The 14,321-nt window shown below is 46.9% G+C and overlaps 1 protein-coding gene across 1 annotated transcript in view; it reads right to left on the minus strand.

The window, feature by feature from the left end:
• The window catches only part of PHLPP1 (PH domain and leucine rich repeat protein phosphatase 1), a gene marked incomplete at its 5' end in the record, with an annotated part of 232,168 nt that extends 217,849 nt beyond the window's left edge, over positions 1-14,319 (minus strand). The window contains one exon of the mRNA XM_040264212.1: positions 13,947-14,319. Within this exon, the coding sequence (XP_040120146.1) occupies positions 13,947-14,319 (373 nt within the window). The remainder of the gene's footprint in view (positions 1-13,946) is intronic.
• Positions 14,320-14,321: the final 2 nt, after the last annotated feature.

Raw genomic sequence — 14,321 nt, forward strand, 5'->3', positions numbered from 1 at the left:
ACGCTTCCCGACGGGAAGACACTCAGACGACTCTAGGGGTGAGCAATGAACCCCGCGCTACTCCTTCACCCCAGCACGCGCTCACTCAGCAAGACCCTAGGAGTCTACATTCCAAACAATCCCCACACCTGCAGCTCTTTCTGCTCCAATATTCAAAACCATCTCCCACCTGCCCCAGCTGCAGCCAAGCTGATTAACTCCCTGCCTGGTAAAACCACACTGTACAAACCTCAAAAGGAGGTGACGGTCCATTGTAATGAATTCTTTTTCTCCTACTCGGCTGAACTCCTTGAGGCAAGGCCATGCCTTCTTTGGAACTTAGCTCCTTAACAGAGTGCTTTAAATGTTGACTAAATGCCTGGAGAATCCCATGGACAGAGGAGCCTGGTGGGCTACAGTCCACGGGGTCACAGAGAGTCAGACTTGGCTGGCTAACACACGCTAAACGCCCCAAGGCCATCTCCCAGGCTCTGGTCTCCCTCCAGTCCTTCCTGCAACCGGCCGCCAGGCAAGGCCCTGCAGTTCACGCCTAAGACACAGCTTCCGGGCCTTCTGCTCTGCGCTGAGGCTCCATGCTCCCACCGCCCACCATGCCCTCACTTGGGGGCTTTTCTCCAGTGGCCCAGCCTCCCCTCGCCCAGTCCCTGCTCACCCTCTAACAGCCCCCAGCCTCCCTTTCCGCCTCCCGACACGCCCGTTTCACACAGTGCTGGTCCGTTCACACAAGGGATCCTCTCAGTAAGTCTTCCCAGAGCATTCCAGAAGAGTGGCTCTGTCTGACTTCTGGGTCCCCTCGGCACTCAACGATGCCTTCGTTAAGGGAGTTCAAGTTTTATTGGACTTGTTTATGCAAATTACATAATTGTTTATGCAAACTGTTTATGTCCCCCATCCACACCCCAGACAGGAAAAAGCCTCAATGTTCAAAAGGCATTCATCTTGAGAACTTTAAAACTTTAACAGAAACACCCCTTCTAGATCTCTTCCCTTCCATCCAGGCCCACAGCCCCACCAGGATTTGTTCTGGGTGTGAAAAAGGGAGCTCTTACCAGAAAGCCAGGTAAATAAAAAAGGTTTATATCATCTTCCTGAGAGTTACCATAGATATGAAAAACAGCAGAAAGCAAAAGGACCCACTGAGATCTGGAAGCTGGGTGGTGAGCCAAGTCCATTTGCCAGCTGAACACACGATTACTGTCAGCTTAAAGTACGTTACCATTTCAAACTCATCCTCAGCAAAATTCAGTCTCAGCTGCAAAATATTTAAATACGAAAAGCAGGACACACCTTCATTCATCCTCATCCCAGCTCCCAACTCGAGCCCGGATCCTCCAGTTTCACGGGACTATTAGTGACACCCCACACAACCTTTTGCTTCCCACCTTCAGGAACTGACCCACAGCCCTCTTATCAAAGGGCTACGGCGTCACCTTTGAGCTTCTGTGTCAGCTACTGAGCCCTGTGCCTCGGCCTCCTGTTCTCCCTGCACTGCTCAGTCCCAGCCCTCAGCATCTCCCTGAACCACACGAGCTCCCAGCGGCTTCCCTCCTCCAGCTCTACTCTCTCCCGCACTTCGTAAACTGCACTGTGCCAACGCTTCGCCCGGGGACTTTGTTAAAAGGCCGATTTTTCACAAAGCCTGAGGCGGGCCTGAGCGTCTGCACGTCCCCCACTCCCAGGAGGCGCTGCTGCTGCTCCCCAGCTCACCCCCGGGAGCGGCATCCCCGTTGGGTGCTGCTCTGAAACGAGGACGCAGCGAGCAGGCAACAAGCGTCAGTCCGGACCGGGTAGGCACAGGTTTCTACCCTAGGTAAGAAACTGGGCCAGATGCCCCCGGACCCTTCCAGCACTCTCATTCTAGGCCCTCCCTGGAATATCCAAGATGCTGTCGCCCATTTTTCACCCGTGAAGCCTGGCAAAGGCAGTCCCCAGCAGCAAGTACCAACAATCACATTCGCCAGATGCTGAATGACTAACAGTAACCATCTATAGACAATGCTGGTTTAGTCCAATATTACAAATGTTTCTGAAAGATAAAGAAGATGCTATACAAGGGGCTTTATACAGTCGTACTTATGAAAGTACCTTAAAGATAAACGATCACCACCACTTCCCTGCCTCCATCAGTATTATCTAGAGGTCAGCATCGCTTGGGTTAATCTATCCGTTTCTCAGAACCAAGAGGCTACTGACCGTTTTATCTCTCTGGGGGCTGGGGTGGGAGACCTCATGAACACGTATGGAAGCAGGAAGCAATGAGAGTTCCCAATTCTCTATTAGCAGCTGCAAGTCAATCTGAGATTTAAAAAAACAACAGCAGCATTCCAGGTGTAGTGACTACAAGAGGCCCCTGCTCTCAGACATGGACCCTGGTGTGGCATCTTCACAATGACATCACCTCTTCAGCAGTCCCGACACACAAGTGTGTAACACACTGTCACTGTGCGTTTATCAGTGTGAACCTGTGCACTGGAGACGGAGATGGCAGCCTTCCCCAGTGCTCTTGCCTGGAGACTCCCAGGGACAGAGGAGCCTGGTGGGCTAGAGTCCACGGGGTCGCAAAGTCTCGGACACAACTGAGCGACTGCACTGAACTGAACTGAAGCTGTGTATTTACCACAAAGAATCCACCTGCCAACGGCGCAGACTCGGGTCTGATCCCTCGGTAGGGAAGACCCTTGGAGAACGGAATGGCAACCTACTCCAGTATTCTTGCCCAGGAAATCCCACAGACAGAGAAGCCTGGTGGGCTACAGGCCAAGGGGTCACAAAGAGTAGGACACAACTCAGCGACTACATAACAACAATAATTTATCAATGAGACAATATTGCTCAGACTTTGGTTAAATGCATTACGCTCTTCTTAGGACTTAGTTACAAGTGAAACTGAAGCTCCAATACGTTGTCCACCTGATGTGAAGAACTGACTCATTTGAAAAGCCCCTGATGCTGGGAAAGATTGAAAGCAAGAAGAGAAGGGGACCACAGAGGATGAGATGGTTGGATGGCATCATTTACTCGATGGAGATGAGTTTAAGCAAACTCCGGGAATCGTTGATGGACAGGGAGGCCTGGCGTGCTGCAGTCCATGGGGTCACAGAGTCGGACACGCCTGAGCGACTGACCTGACTGACAAGACGATGTCAGTGTCCACGATCACAGAGGCTAATAGCAACTATCCCCCTACAATTACACCGATGCCAGCATTTCTGTTAACATCGCCCGTAAAATCCGTTTGTCGGGTGTTGATATATTCCAGTGAGTTAGCTGAGGTCTCTAAAGACGTCACACAGGACAGAAAGGTGCATTGACAGCGGAAAATACACAACGGCAGGTAATTAGCCTGAGTGTTGATTAGTCTGAATCACAGGTATTCTCATTTTAATCAGAAGCATGGTTACCTTAGTCAACCAGGATCTGCATAACTTAAAAAAAAACAGGGTGTTTATCATACTTTTAGAACACAAAAAAACAAGAAGGTTCTTACTAGCGTCTTCATTCACGTTACAACATGAGACGATGTTTCACAGAGACGTTCTGTCTTCCACTTAAATTTGTAACAGGCCATCAGCAAAGGCTTAATTTACCATTAACTGTAGTATGGCTTTTACAGCCATGGATGAAACAGTTGTTTTTGCCTATGTGAACACTCAAGAGTTCTGTTTCCTCCTAGTCCACTTAAGAGGTTTTTAAGAGATTCCTCCACCAATGACAATTCAGACAGTAGATGGGCAAAGTTAAGGATAATACCCTCAGGTTACGACCAATTCCTCATCTTCCAAATTTTACATTAATATGGTTGGTCTACATGCCATTAAACTAAGAGGAAGTACCTCATTCTGGAAGATAAAGACAGCATCTCCCATAAACCTCACAAATCCAAACAAAGCAGAACCCTCGCAGGCCTTATAGAAAGAAATAAGAGACGGACTTTCAGGAGCTCTGGAGGTCCCTGCCAGGCTCAGGGCAACCTTGGGCATATGCATATTTGCCACTTCAAGAAAGCAAAATTAACATTTGCTTAACCCAGAACTTAGATCCTCCCAAATGATCCAAACGGGTAAAAGGCTTGGTAAAAAGGGTTGGTAAATCTTAAAGAACTCATCTGGAGTTACTAACCCTAAACTTAGTCTGACTAGACTTTGATCTACTAGTAACTGATGGTTACTTCTGCAAACAGTTCCGGAGTCCAGAGTTATGGCAAAGAGTCTGCCCCTCTGGTCCTTCAAGACGGCTCAAGGCTCTTCAGGGGACACATAAGCAGGGTCAGGAGCCTGTCCTTCCCTGTGACTACAGTCACGGGTGAACCACTGCCTATCAGAACATTTTCCACCTTTGTTTTCTAAACACTGGCTCACTTGTTTCCACAAACATGCCCTCAGATCTACAGGTATTTCAAGGGAGCCTACAAAATTAAAATTAGGTATCTATGAATCAAAAATACATTTGACATGGTAGGTACTCATAGTAATTATGGGATTGAATGAATGAGCGAAAGTGTACAGTCTGCCAGCACCACTGAGCAATAGCGCAGCCCATCTTCCTTAATGAGCCCTAATTACCTCTAACATTTGTGGCAATTTACTAGTTCTAAAAATAACGGCACCAAACCTCATCTGTAGAACACCTCACAGTTTACAAAGCACTTCCACGTGTATTATCAAATCTGGACCTCAGAAAGGCTCCGAGACAGGTTGTTTTTATCACCTCTTCTCTCCCTCCAATAACCAAGGCTTAGGGAGAGTGACGGGCTCATCGCAGGCCTCGCATCAGGAGAGGAGGAGCCGGCGGTCGGGTCCAGATCTCCATTCCCCCGTCAGCGCTCCTTCCAGCCTCAGGCCCAGGGCCTGGGCGACGCGGGCCCTGCTGCCCTAGGCCCCTGCCCTCACCCCATTCGACCTTAATGACCCCGTGTGGCTCAAGGTCGTTACCTGCCTCCACAAAAGAGGCAAGAGGGAGCCGGAGCTCCGGGGTCAGAGCCACGGTCAGAACGCAGGACTCAGCCCCAGCCACTTCAGAGTGTGCGCTCCCCAAACGCCGACCTGCTCCGGCTGGCCCCCGAAGGTCATTAAGGACAAGGCTTCCACCTTCAGCGGGTCAGGCTATGACACACTGCTAAGAGCTGAGTCGCTTCAGCCACGTCTGACTCTGCGACTCTGACTCTGTAGCCCACCAGGCTCCTCTGTCCATGGGATTCTCCAGGCAAGGATGCTGAGCCTGGGTAGCCATGCCCTCCTCCAGGGGATCTTCCCCACCCAGAGGTCGAACCTGCGTCTCTCTTGTCTCACTGGCAGATGGGTTCTTTACCACTAGCACCCCCTGGGAAGCCGCTGGCCTGACAAATCCAGAGAACTAAATAAGCTGCCCTATTAACTCAGTCTTCCTGTAACCCTCCGGTGGCAACACCGTCTGCCTCACTGGGTTGTTACAAGGATTAAATGAGCTCGTATTCACAAAGCACTTAACACAGTGCCTAGCACATCGTAAGAACGATATAAATGTCTGTCAGGTAGAAAACAAGAAGCATCGACTGAGGAAAGGCAACAGTCTAAGCCACTGAAGAAATGCTCCAGTTTCAGTGAAACGTGTGGGGCAGCTCCACTCCCACCTCCTTTCTTAAACAACACAGGCCGGAATAAACAAAACTATAAAACACCACAGGGAAATGCGGGGGGTTCATTTTAAATCTGCCCACCCCTCTTAAATCTTGGGATGGGGAGGCCTTCCTAGGCATGACACAGAAGCCTGAATACCTAGAGGAAAAGACTGACATAAAAGCACCACCAGATAAAGAAAGCAGCAACTTGCAAACCAAAGTTGTTTCCCTAGCTATACCCTCCCCAAAAGGCAAATCTGTAAGGCAGAAGGAAAAACACGAGCATCAAACAAAAAAGGGACAAGGGACGTGAAAATGCCATTCACAAGAGAAATAAGTTACCAACTGAAACATGGGGAAGAAGACCTACAGAATTAAGAACTCCAATTTTTTAAACGGAGACCCCCCCCCGCAAGACTATCTACCCCACCCGCACCGTCAACCCACAAATACACCCACCACCTCCCACTATTCCCCCCAGACTCAATGGAAAACGTGTGCGCGTGTATACACACGTGTCAGAAAGTACACGTCTCTCCAGGGGTGGCCCTTCTTCCCCAAGGAGAGGCTCAGTCTATCACACAACGCGGCACACCAGCTCCCTCAGCCACGCACCCTCCCAGAGACTATCCAGAGAAACGCCCCGCTCGGGACCTAGAGGACACAGGCCAGAGGCACGTGTTTCTGCCCGCAGTACTTCTGCACTTGAAAGTTCGCTTTGCAACAGTGAGAAAGGAGCCGTTGGCTCTGAGGAATGAAGGGACGCCACAGAGCGATTTCCATGTAAACTTGGCCTCAGGATAAACGAGCATCCGGACGCTCCTACGTCCCACTCGGAGACTGCGGCTGGCAGGCCGAGGGGACCCCAGGCCGGCCGTCACTGGCCCTCACCTACTCCGGAAAGGCGCTCTGCTTTGGCTGGCAGCCTCAGGCTGACTGCGTTAGGTCCAAGGATGTTCCTTTCTCCAGGACAAAAGGCCGGGGTTCGGCTGTTTTTAAACCCACAGTCACGGGTTAGAGAACTTAAAACAAGGTTTAGCCCTTCTAATCTGAAGGACAGACCCTCCAGCAGAGCCCCAGGAGGTTAGGAGCTGGAAGAGACTATCCCCTACTCTACCCCAGGCTCCTCACTCACTGAGGAGGAGCTCGGAGCGCAGGGCAGGTTAGAAGGGACGCCCACAGGCACAGCGAGCTTCCCCACTCAGACTCGTTTCTCTAAACCACAGACCCCGCCTCAGGTCACAGCGGCCGAAGTCCAAAGCCCTAGGATGTGGCCCCCACTCCAGTGCGGCAGTGTCCGCCGCTCTCTCATGTCCGACTCTCTGCGACCCAACGGACTGTAGCCCCCCAGGCTCCTCCGTCCACGCGACTCTCCAGGCAGGGATACTGGAGCGGATCGCCATTCCCTTCTCCAGGGAATCTTCCCAACCCGGGGATCAAACCGGGGTCTCCCGCCCTGCAGGCTGACTCTTTACCGTCTGCGCCACCAGGGAAGCCCAGCCCACTTCCCGGGGAAACCCATTCGAGTGCTGAAGTACAGCCAAAAAGCTCTCCCAATACATGGTTACAAAGAAACAATTCCTTAAGGATGCATTTCTCATACACGACAATAAAAGTCAAAAACTGGTTCTGTTCAGAGAATCACACTCTTTGGACCACGTGTCACGAGTGAGCTGACTGTAAAGCCCAGAGAACTATTAAACAGGCAGTGGAGACAAGTACAGTTCATACTTTCTTTCGCTGTATTTAAAAGCATGCCTGGTATCTGAAAGAAAACTCAAACATTCTAACATATTACTAATGGAGGCAGACACATGAAACAACGCACTCTCCACCCGCGCTTCATCAGACGCACAGGCCACCAGAACTAGACGCCGACAAGCACAGAACCCTTCCTGCTTGAACAGAATGGGGGCCGGGGAGGGGGGACCAAAATCAGCCAATTCAGATTATCTCAAATGTCCAGTTCTTCCCATTCATTATTGGCACTGTCCAAAACAAAATTATTTCCAATTTTATTCAATTATCAACCAAATGCTTTCGTGTAACTGGAAGGGAGACTAATTTACTTCTAACAACCTTCATTTCAGAAAACACATGTCAACAATTCTGGATCTGGGGGACTTCCTTGGAGATCCAGTGACTAAGAACCTGCTCTGCAATGTAGCAGGCAGGGGTTTGATGCCTGGGCGGGAACTAAGGTCCCACATGCCACAGGGCAACTAAGCCTGCGTGCCTACCAAAAGATTTCACACGATGTGACAAGCATCTTCTGTGCCACAGCGGAGGCCTGATGCCGTCAAATAAACAGCTTTTTAAATTCTGGTTTTTTGTGTGTTTTGCTAAAGTATCAACATGCACAAACTTACAAAATATGTATAATGTATAACCGAAATATTTCACTCCAATAGAACTTCTAAGTCCCAAACTCTAAAGTCACTGGACTTGTACCTTAGTAAGACACTTCATTATGAATACATTTTACAATGTATTAAAACAATCTCAAATGTAAAAATACAACAGGGAAACGTTTCAGCATTAATGTGGCATTATGGGATGGTTATGCTTTGCTTCATTTAACATACTAAAAAGCATACCAGGCATATATTTTATATATATATAAAACAAAACCATTCCACCTCTAAATTGACATGTAATTACCCTTCAGTAATCCAGTAACCATTACTATTCTTGATTCTAAAGTACAATTATCACATACCTTGAAAGAGCTGCTATTTCATAGTTAACCAAATATCCTAATGTTCTTTAATCAAACTATCATTAAAGTCTATTTTTTCCAGGCCCTGGAATTTCAATTTATGAAAATTTTCCAAAGCCTAGAGAGGAAGTTTCGTAACAACCAGTCACACAGACTTAGGTTATAAGCAGCTACTACGTCTAAAGAATCCATATTTTCTTTGGTTTTATTTTAACTCTACTCTCTTTAGAAAACCAAAGGAAAGTATAAAAGTCTGCCCAAGAAGCAGAGGGACCTGAAGCCAGACTCAAAACCTCTCGTCACCAGTGTTGTCCCTGAAGCCTGGAGTGGAGTAGGTTTTAGAAGGTGAGACTTTCAGAGAGAAAAAAAAAAAAAAAAAGGCTTCATTTACCCAGACGATTTTGGACGTTTTAATAATATTTCTTTCTCTTTTTCAAAATGTCAGCATCTTTAAAGAAAAGGCTTTTCTATTGAGTGGCTTCAGGGTCTCTCAACTGTCACAGCACAATTAAACCCTTCTCCTGTCCAGGTAGACTGAACCGTGTTCAACCCTGGCACATAATCAAATCATTAAATCCGAGACACCTCATTTGACAGATGCCTCGTTAAATTCATCTCAAAGTTGAGGTAAGAGATGCCTGTGAGAAGGAGGGGGCACACCTGTTAGATTTTAAGAAAACTTTGAGAGAGAATCTCAGAATCCACATAGAGCTTCATTCTCGTGAAGGTATTAAGAATGAAGGTTTTAACACCTACCATCTCCTGCCCTGGGAGGTAGGTAGGTAGGGGTGTGTGGGTGTGGGTGGGTGTGGATGTGGGTGTGTGTGTCCTGGGAGAGGGGTGTGTCCTGGGAGAGATGTGTGTGTGCATTTAACACAACCCCTGGGGAAACAGGAAGGAAAGCCGAAGATTCAGGACACACACCATCAGCTGCTTCACAAAATTCCACAGATTCAACTCAACAAATGTTTAAACTGAAGTGCCAAGTATTATACGAGCCTTGGATGATACACAACCTCAATAAATGCTATGTTACCAAGAAATCAAATTCAGCATTCCATAAAGAAAGAGAACAAGAAAATAAAACACGTTACACTTTAAAAAATAAGAAGAATCTTGGGATAACCAATCATTTAACAATCTCACAAGTTTATAAAGAAAGAAACTTCATAAACTTATTTACACTCATCTCCTTTCCCTACAATTAAAAAAAAACACATCATTTTAGGAATAACTATGAAATTTAGGGAGAGTACTTACTCTCTGGCCCTATATAAGATAGAAATTACAAAAACTGAACAGCATAGTGACATTAATAAAGCACTATTGATCACTAAAGTATAAATAAGTTTACTTCAAACAAAAGATTTGTGCAAATCTTTCATGATAGCTATTTTTGATACTTACAAGTAAAGCTATGTTTTAAGGGAACTGAAGTGTCACACCGCCACCTTCAAAACTTATCCACTTTTCAGATCAAGTGCCAACAGTCTGTAGCCAGTGACGACTTTATGGTTTAACAAGGGAGACAGGCTCAAGCAAGAGAATAAAGGACCATTCGGTTCAGTTCAGCCGCTCAGCCGTGTCCCGCTCTTGGCGACCCCGTGAACCGCAGCACGCCAGGCCTCCCTGTTGTAGGTGAGCTGTATTCACACCAACTTGAATGTCCGAATGACTATGTGCCGCCGGGACCCTTGGAGCACTTTCGTGCGCTTTGGGTTTTGCTCCCTTATGGTCCAGTCTTGCTTCTTTATGTTAAAGGCAGCGTGAGAGAACCGTCCACAGTTTACAAGGAATACCACTTGGGGCTAGAGGATAATATCACCTCATCACCAGCAAAAATAGCGCATCTCCTGAATGCTTGTATCCAAGGTAAAAATCCAAACATAAAGGAGGTTTCATGGAAAGTGACATGAGTTGTAAGACAGAACAGGCATGCTCTCTTAGCTCTGCCAAGAACTGAAAAACCACAAGCAAGAATCAGAACTCTTTACACATCAGCTTCTCTGTCTGAAAAGAGGATTGACACTGACCCCTCCCTAATAATGTTTCTGAAAGGACACGAGATAATTTATGTGAAAGCTCTTTTAAGATTTTTGAAGATAATAAACCCAACATATAAATAAACGTTATCAAACCACAGTTAATGAAGGACAAGCCAGTATGCACTTTACATCAAACACAAGTACAAAATATAAATGTAAAAAAACACAGTTAAACCCTTTGTTCTTAGAAGGAGTGCTGAGGCGCACGCTGGTGTCCCATGCTCAGGCCGCGTTACTCAACACTGCTGTGATTACAGAAATAAGACACTGCTCGTCAATATCGCAGCTTAATGCTGAGCCACCCCTTCTTGATTTCCACACAGGGAACCACGTAAGGTTTGATCATTCCCAGAAGAGAAAAGGAAGAAAAATAAGAGCGGGTGAGAAGTCTCTTTTCCAGAGCAATCCCAGAAAGTCACACATAAAAATATCTTGTCCAGGGTTCACCAGGCACAGTGGGCGTGCTCTGTTCTGTCAACATCCTTTCCCTGTCACCAGCTGAGCTGAAGCAGCGAGATGACTGAATCTCAAAGGCAGAAGAGAGTCAAGAATATAAAAAAAATACCCTGTAACACTGCCTTTGATCAATGTCTCAGGTGCCCCCAGGGAATCCAAAACACAGCCTGATTCTTGAATATTTTTTTCCACCTAAAAGTACTCTCTTTCAGGTAGAATTTAAGATGGCTGATCTTAAAAGGAAATTAAATGTTAATGTACCTAACAGACTTAATACTTCACACAAGTTATTTCAGATAAAGCCACAATTAATTTTTTTCTCATTTTAAGTCAGCTAAGAGCATGGCTTCTTGAGAGGAGCAGTAACGATTTTCAAACTAAAGTTTCTAACACAGCTCTGCAATCACAAAGAACCCTGAGTCCAAAGCCTTTCAGTTCATTAAAGACTTTCATTTTACTTTGCCTAAATAAATATTTAAATATTAAAAAAAAACACACAAATGGCTTCCAAAGCCTTTTTGAGAACCACTTGGGCCAAGTTATAAACACTAAAATTTAATTGAAAGGTGACGTCAAGAGAATGAAGTTCTCCCCCCCGACAAGAACGTCTCAAAAAAAGAGCAACTGATAGACAAACTATATAAACAACAGGTAATGAGCTCAATTTAAACACAGGAAAACATTCGGAAGCCTTCAAAGGCAACTTCCTTTAACTCCAACTACACATATAAACAAAGTGATAGGAAGCCACAGATTTAAAAGGAAGTTACCTGTAAAATTCTAAAAACAAATGTGGCACAAACACCCACGCAAAGGGTCTCATGTGAAACAAACGTTAATTCTCTTCTTGAGGAAAAGAATTACTACATAACACTTTCTTGTTGGGTGTCCTACATGCCAAAGGGGTAATTTCTGGGAATCTCCTCCCAGCTTAATGCAAACCTCCATGACATGTGAAGTCTTGATAATGTTCTCCTGATAAGCGAGACCACCTTATAACAAAGCCCTTTTGTTCATCAACAATTACACTTCCTCACAAAGGTTCAAGTGGACTCATGATATGCTAAATTTTGTTCTATGTCAAATGAATAGCAACAGAGATGTTTGATATATTAACTTTGGCTTAAACTCAATTTTGTATAAAATGTGCAATTAGACATCTTGATCAGGCACCTTCCTTCTAGGACTCCTGTATACAGGCTTCATATTCAAGAATAGGCTGGATGCTGTGTGTGGCTTCCCCATTTTATGAGTTACCTTTACAAGCGTATACACAGAGGGATGTATGTATTTATGCTGTGCATACTACAGCAAAGTAAGTAAGTTTAGAGTGAAGTAACAATTACTGCTTTTCATGAAGAATAAAACAAAAAGATTCAAATGAGCACACCAGAAATTTGAGATTTAACCAGAAAGATAATCTGTTGACTTTACACCAGGATAAGTTTCAAAAACAAACAAAAAAACACCCATATATCATCCACTCAGAACATTTTAGACACCCTTGAAGAGAGAGTCAAGGGGAATCACAGATTTAAATGCCATGACTAGGACACCTAAAACCCCATGGACATTTATCACGATCAACAACTCAATCATGAGGAAAATGAGGCATGCAAAGCTCTTTCCATGCAAAATATGTTCAGTATGTTCAAAATATGCTTACACAGCCCTTGCTTCTTTACACACACACACACAAACACACACACAGGCATTTACCATTCTCATGTTAACAAAACACTCATTCCAAGCATGATTACCATTTAACGCTTTCATAAAATAACAGTATTTTATAAATTACATGAGCCGCAAGAGAGGAGAAGAATTTAGTTGTTGTTCCTACATTAAAAAAAAAAATCACCTATTTTCTAGGCCATACTCTTTTTAAAGACTTGTCATCCGGTTGGGGCATTATCTTCAGGTACTGCAAAAGCTATTGTATTACGATATGGTTTTCTTTATGAGGCCAAAATCCATCAGAAATCCACTTGAATTATAGAAAAACCTCAATTAAACATAAAGGAACATCTCACCAGGAATGCTACCAGTCTTGCCTATCTCAATGGAGGAGTAAAGAGCTCTTCATTCAAAGTGACTAAACTGCTGCTAGAACCCAGGAGTGGACCAAGAGCATGAAGTTGGAGGGAATGGCTGCAGCTGACGGGATTACAGGCGTGACTCTCTCCACCACCACCTGCAGCCGAAGTGCAGAAGTAACTTACTACTTTAGTAAACCGGGGGAAGATGAAACTCCCGATTTAACTATTACACTAACCTCGTTTTAAATAAAATTCCTTACCACTAAAACATAATTCTTCAAACCGGCAGAGGAAAAGGACATAAAGAACTTATTAAGCTCAAATATATAGCCAGGACCCGTAGCTCCCTAATTTAGCACCAGCCAAGACTTTAAAAGAGAAACACTAGTCCCCCCTGGTCAAGAACTTGATCTAATGTATCAATTCTATCCCAATGAAAAAATTTAAGATCTTTAATCTAGAAATGAAAAAAAGGATGCGGAGGATTTTAGATCACACTCAGTGAGAGACGGCAATCAAAAGTACTACTGTGACCCCTATGTATCCCTATTGGAAGTCACATGGTCAGTTCTGTCCATAAAGGTTAGAGGGGAGAAACTGAGAGAAAGAAATAGGCAAAATCACTTCTGATGCAAGAAGTACACTTGCAGAGGAGACTGAAATAAAGCCAAGAAGCGCTAAGGAAAAGCATCACTGAACAGGATCGTGGCTGCCGGGTTCCACCGAGGACTAAGCGGGCAAAGGACAGGACGGGGAGCAGCAGCAGGGCACCGGCCGACCCGGACTGAGCTCCGGCCGGGCGCCGCGGGCCGCGCACGGCCGGACGCAGGCCGGGTGCTCCGGGACGTTTCCCGCGGTCCTTTTCCTCCGCTAGTTTCACGGCACGTGAAGTTGCCCGGAAGCCCCAAGCCCCGCAGCCCGAAGGCGGCACTGTCACTGCAGGGCCCCTCTCAGGAACGTGTGCACCCGGGGCCCCGCCGCCTGCCACGCGCCCGCGGCGGGAACCGCTCGGCTCGGTCCCACCGGTCGTCCGCGCGAGCGGCGAAGGGCTAACAGAGCCCCGAGGGCGCGCGTGCAGGTGACCGCCTTACCTGCGTAGAAGCGGATGAGGCAGCCGACCTCCGAGTCCAGGCCCTCCTCCTGCACCCTCCACAGCGCCCCGAAGCCCAGCTGGAAGAGGTAGTCGTTCTGGATCTGCAGCGGCTTCTCGTCCGCCTCCAGGCGCCGCGCGGTCTCCCCGTGCAGCTGCACATACAGGGTGGGCGGCGGGGGCGCCTTCTCCGCGGCCGCCGCGTCCCCGCCCGGGCTCTCCTCCGCCGGCCGATCGCGGGCGGCGCCGCCCGAGCCCTCGACGTCCCTCGGGGCCGTCGGCGGAGGTGGGGAGGCTGCCGGGGAGAGCGGCCGGGCGCCCGACGAGCGGCCGCGCAGGCGGGGCTGGCCCGGGTCAGCCTCGAGCTCCTCGGACG

This window comes from Oryx dammah, unplaced genomic scaffold, assembly GCF_014754425.2.
Source record: "Oryx dammah isolate SB20612 unplaced genomic scaffold, SCBI_Odam_1.1 HiC_scaffold_22, whole genome shotgun sequence".
Lineage (NCBI taxonomy): Eukaryota > Metazoa > Chordata > Mammalia > Artiodactyla > Bovidae > Oryx > Oryx dammah.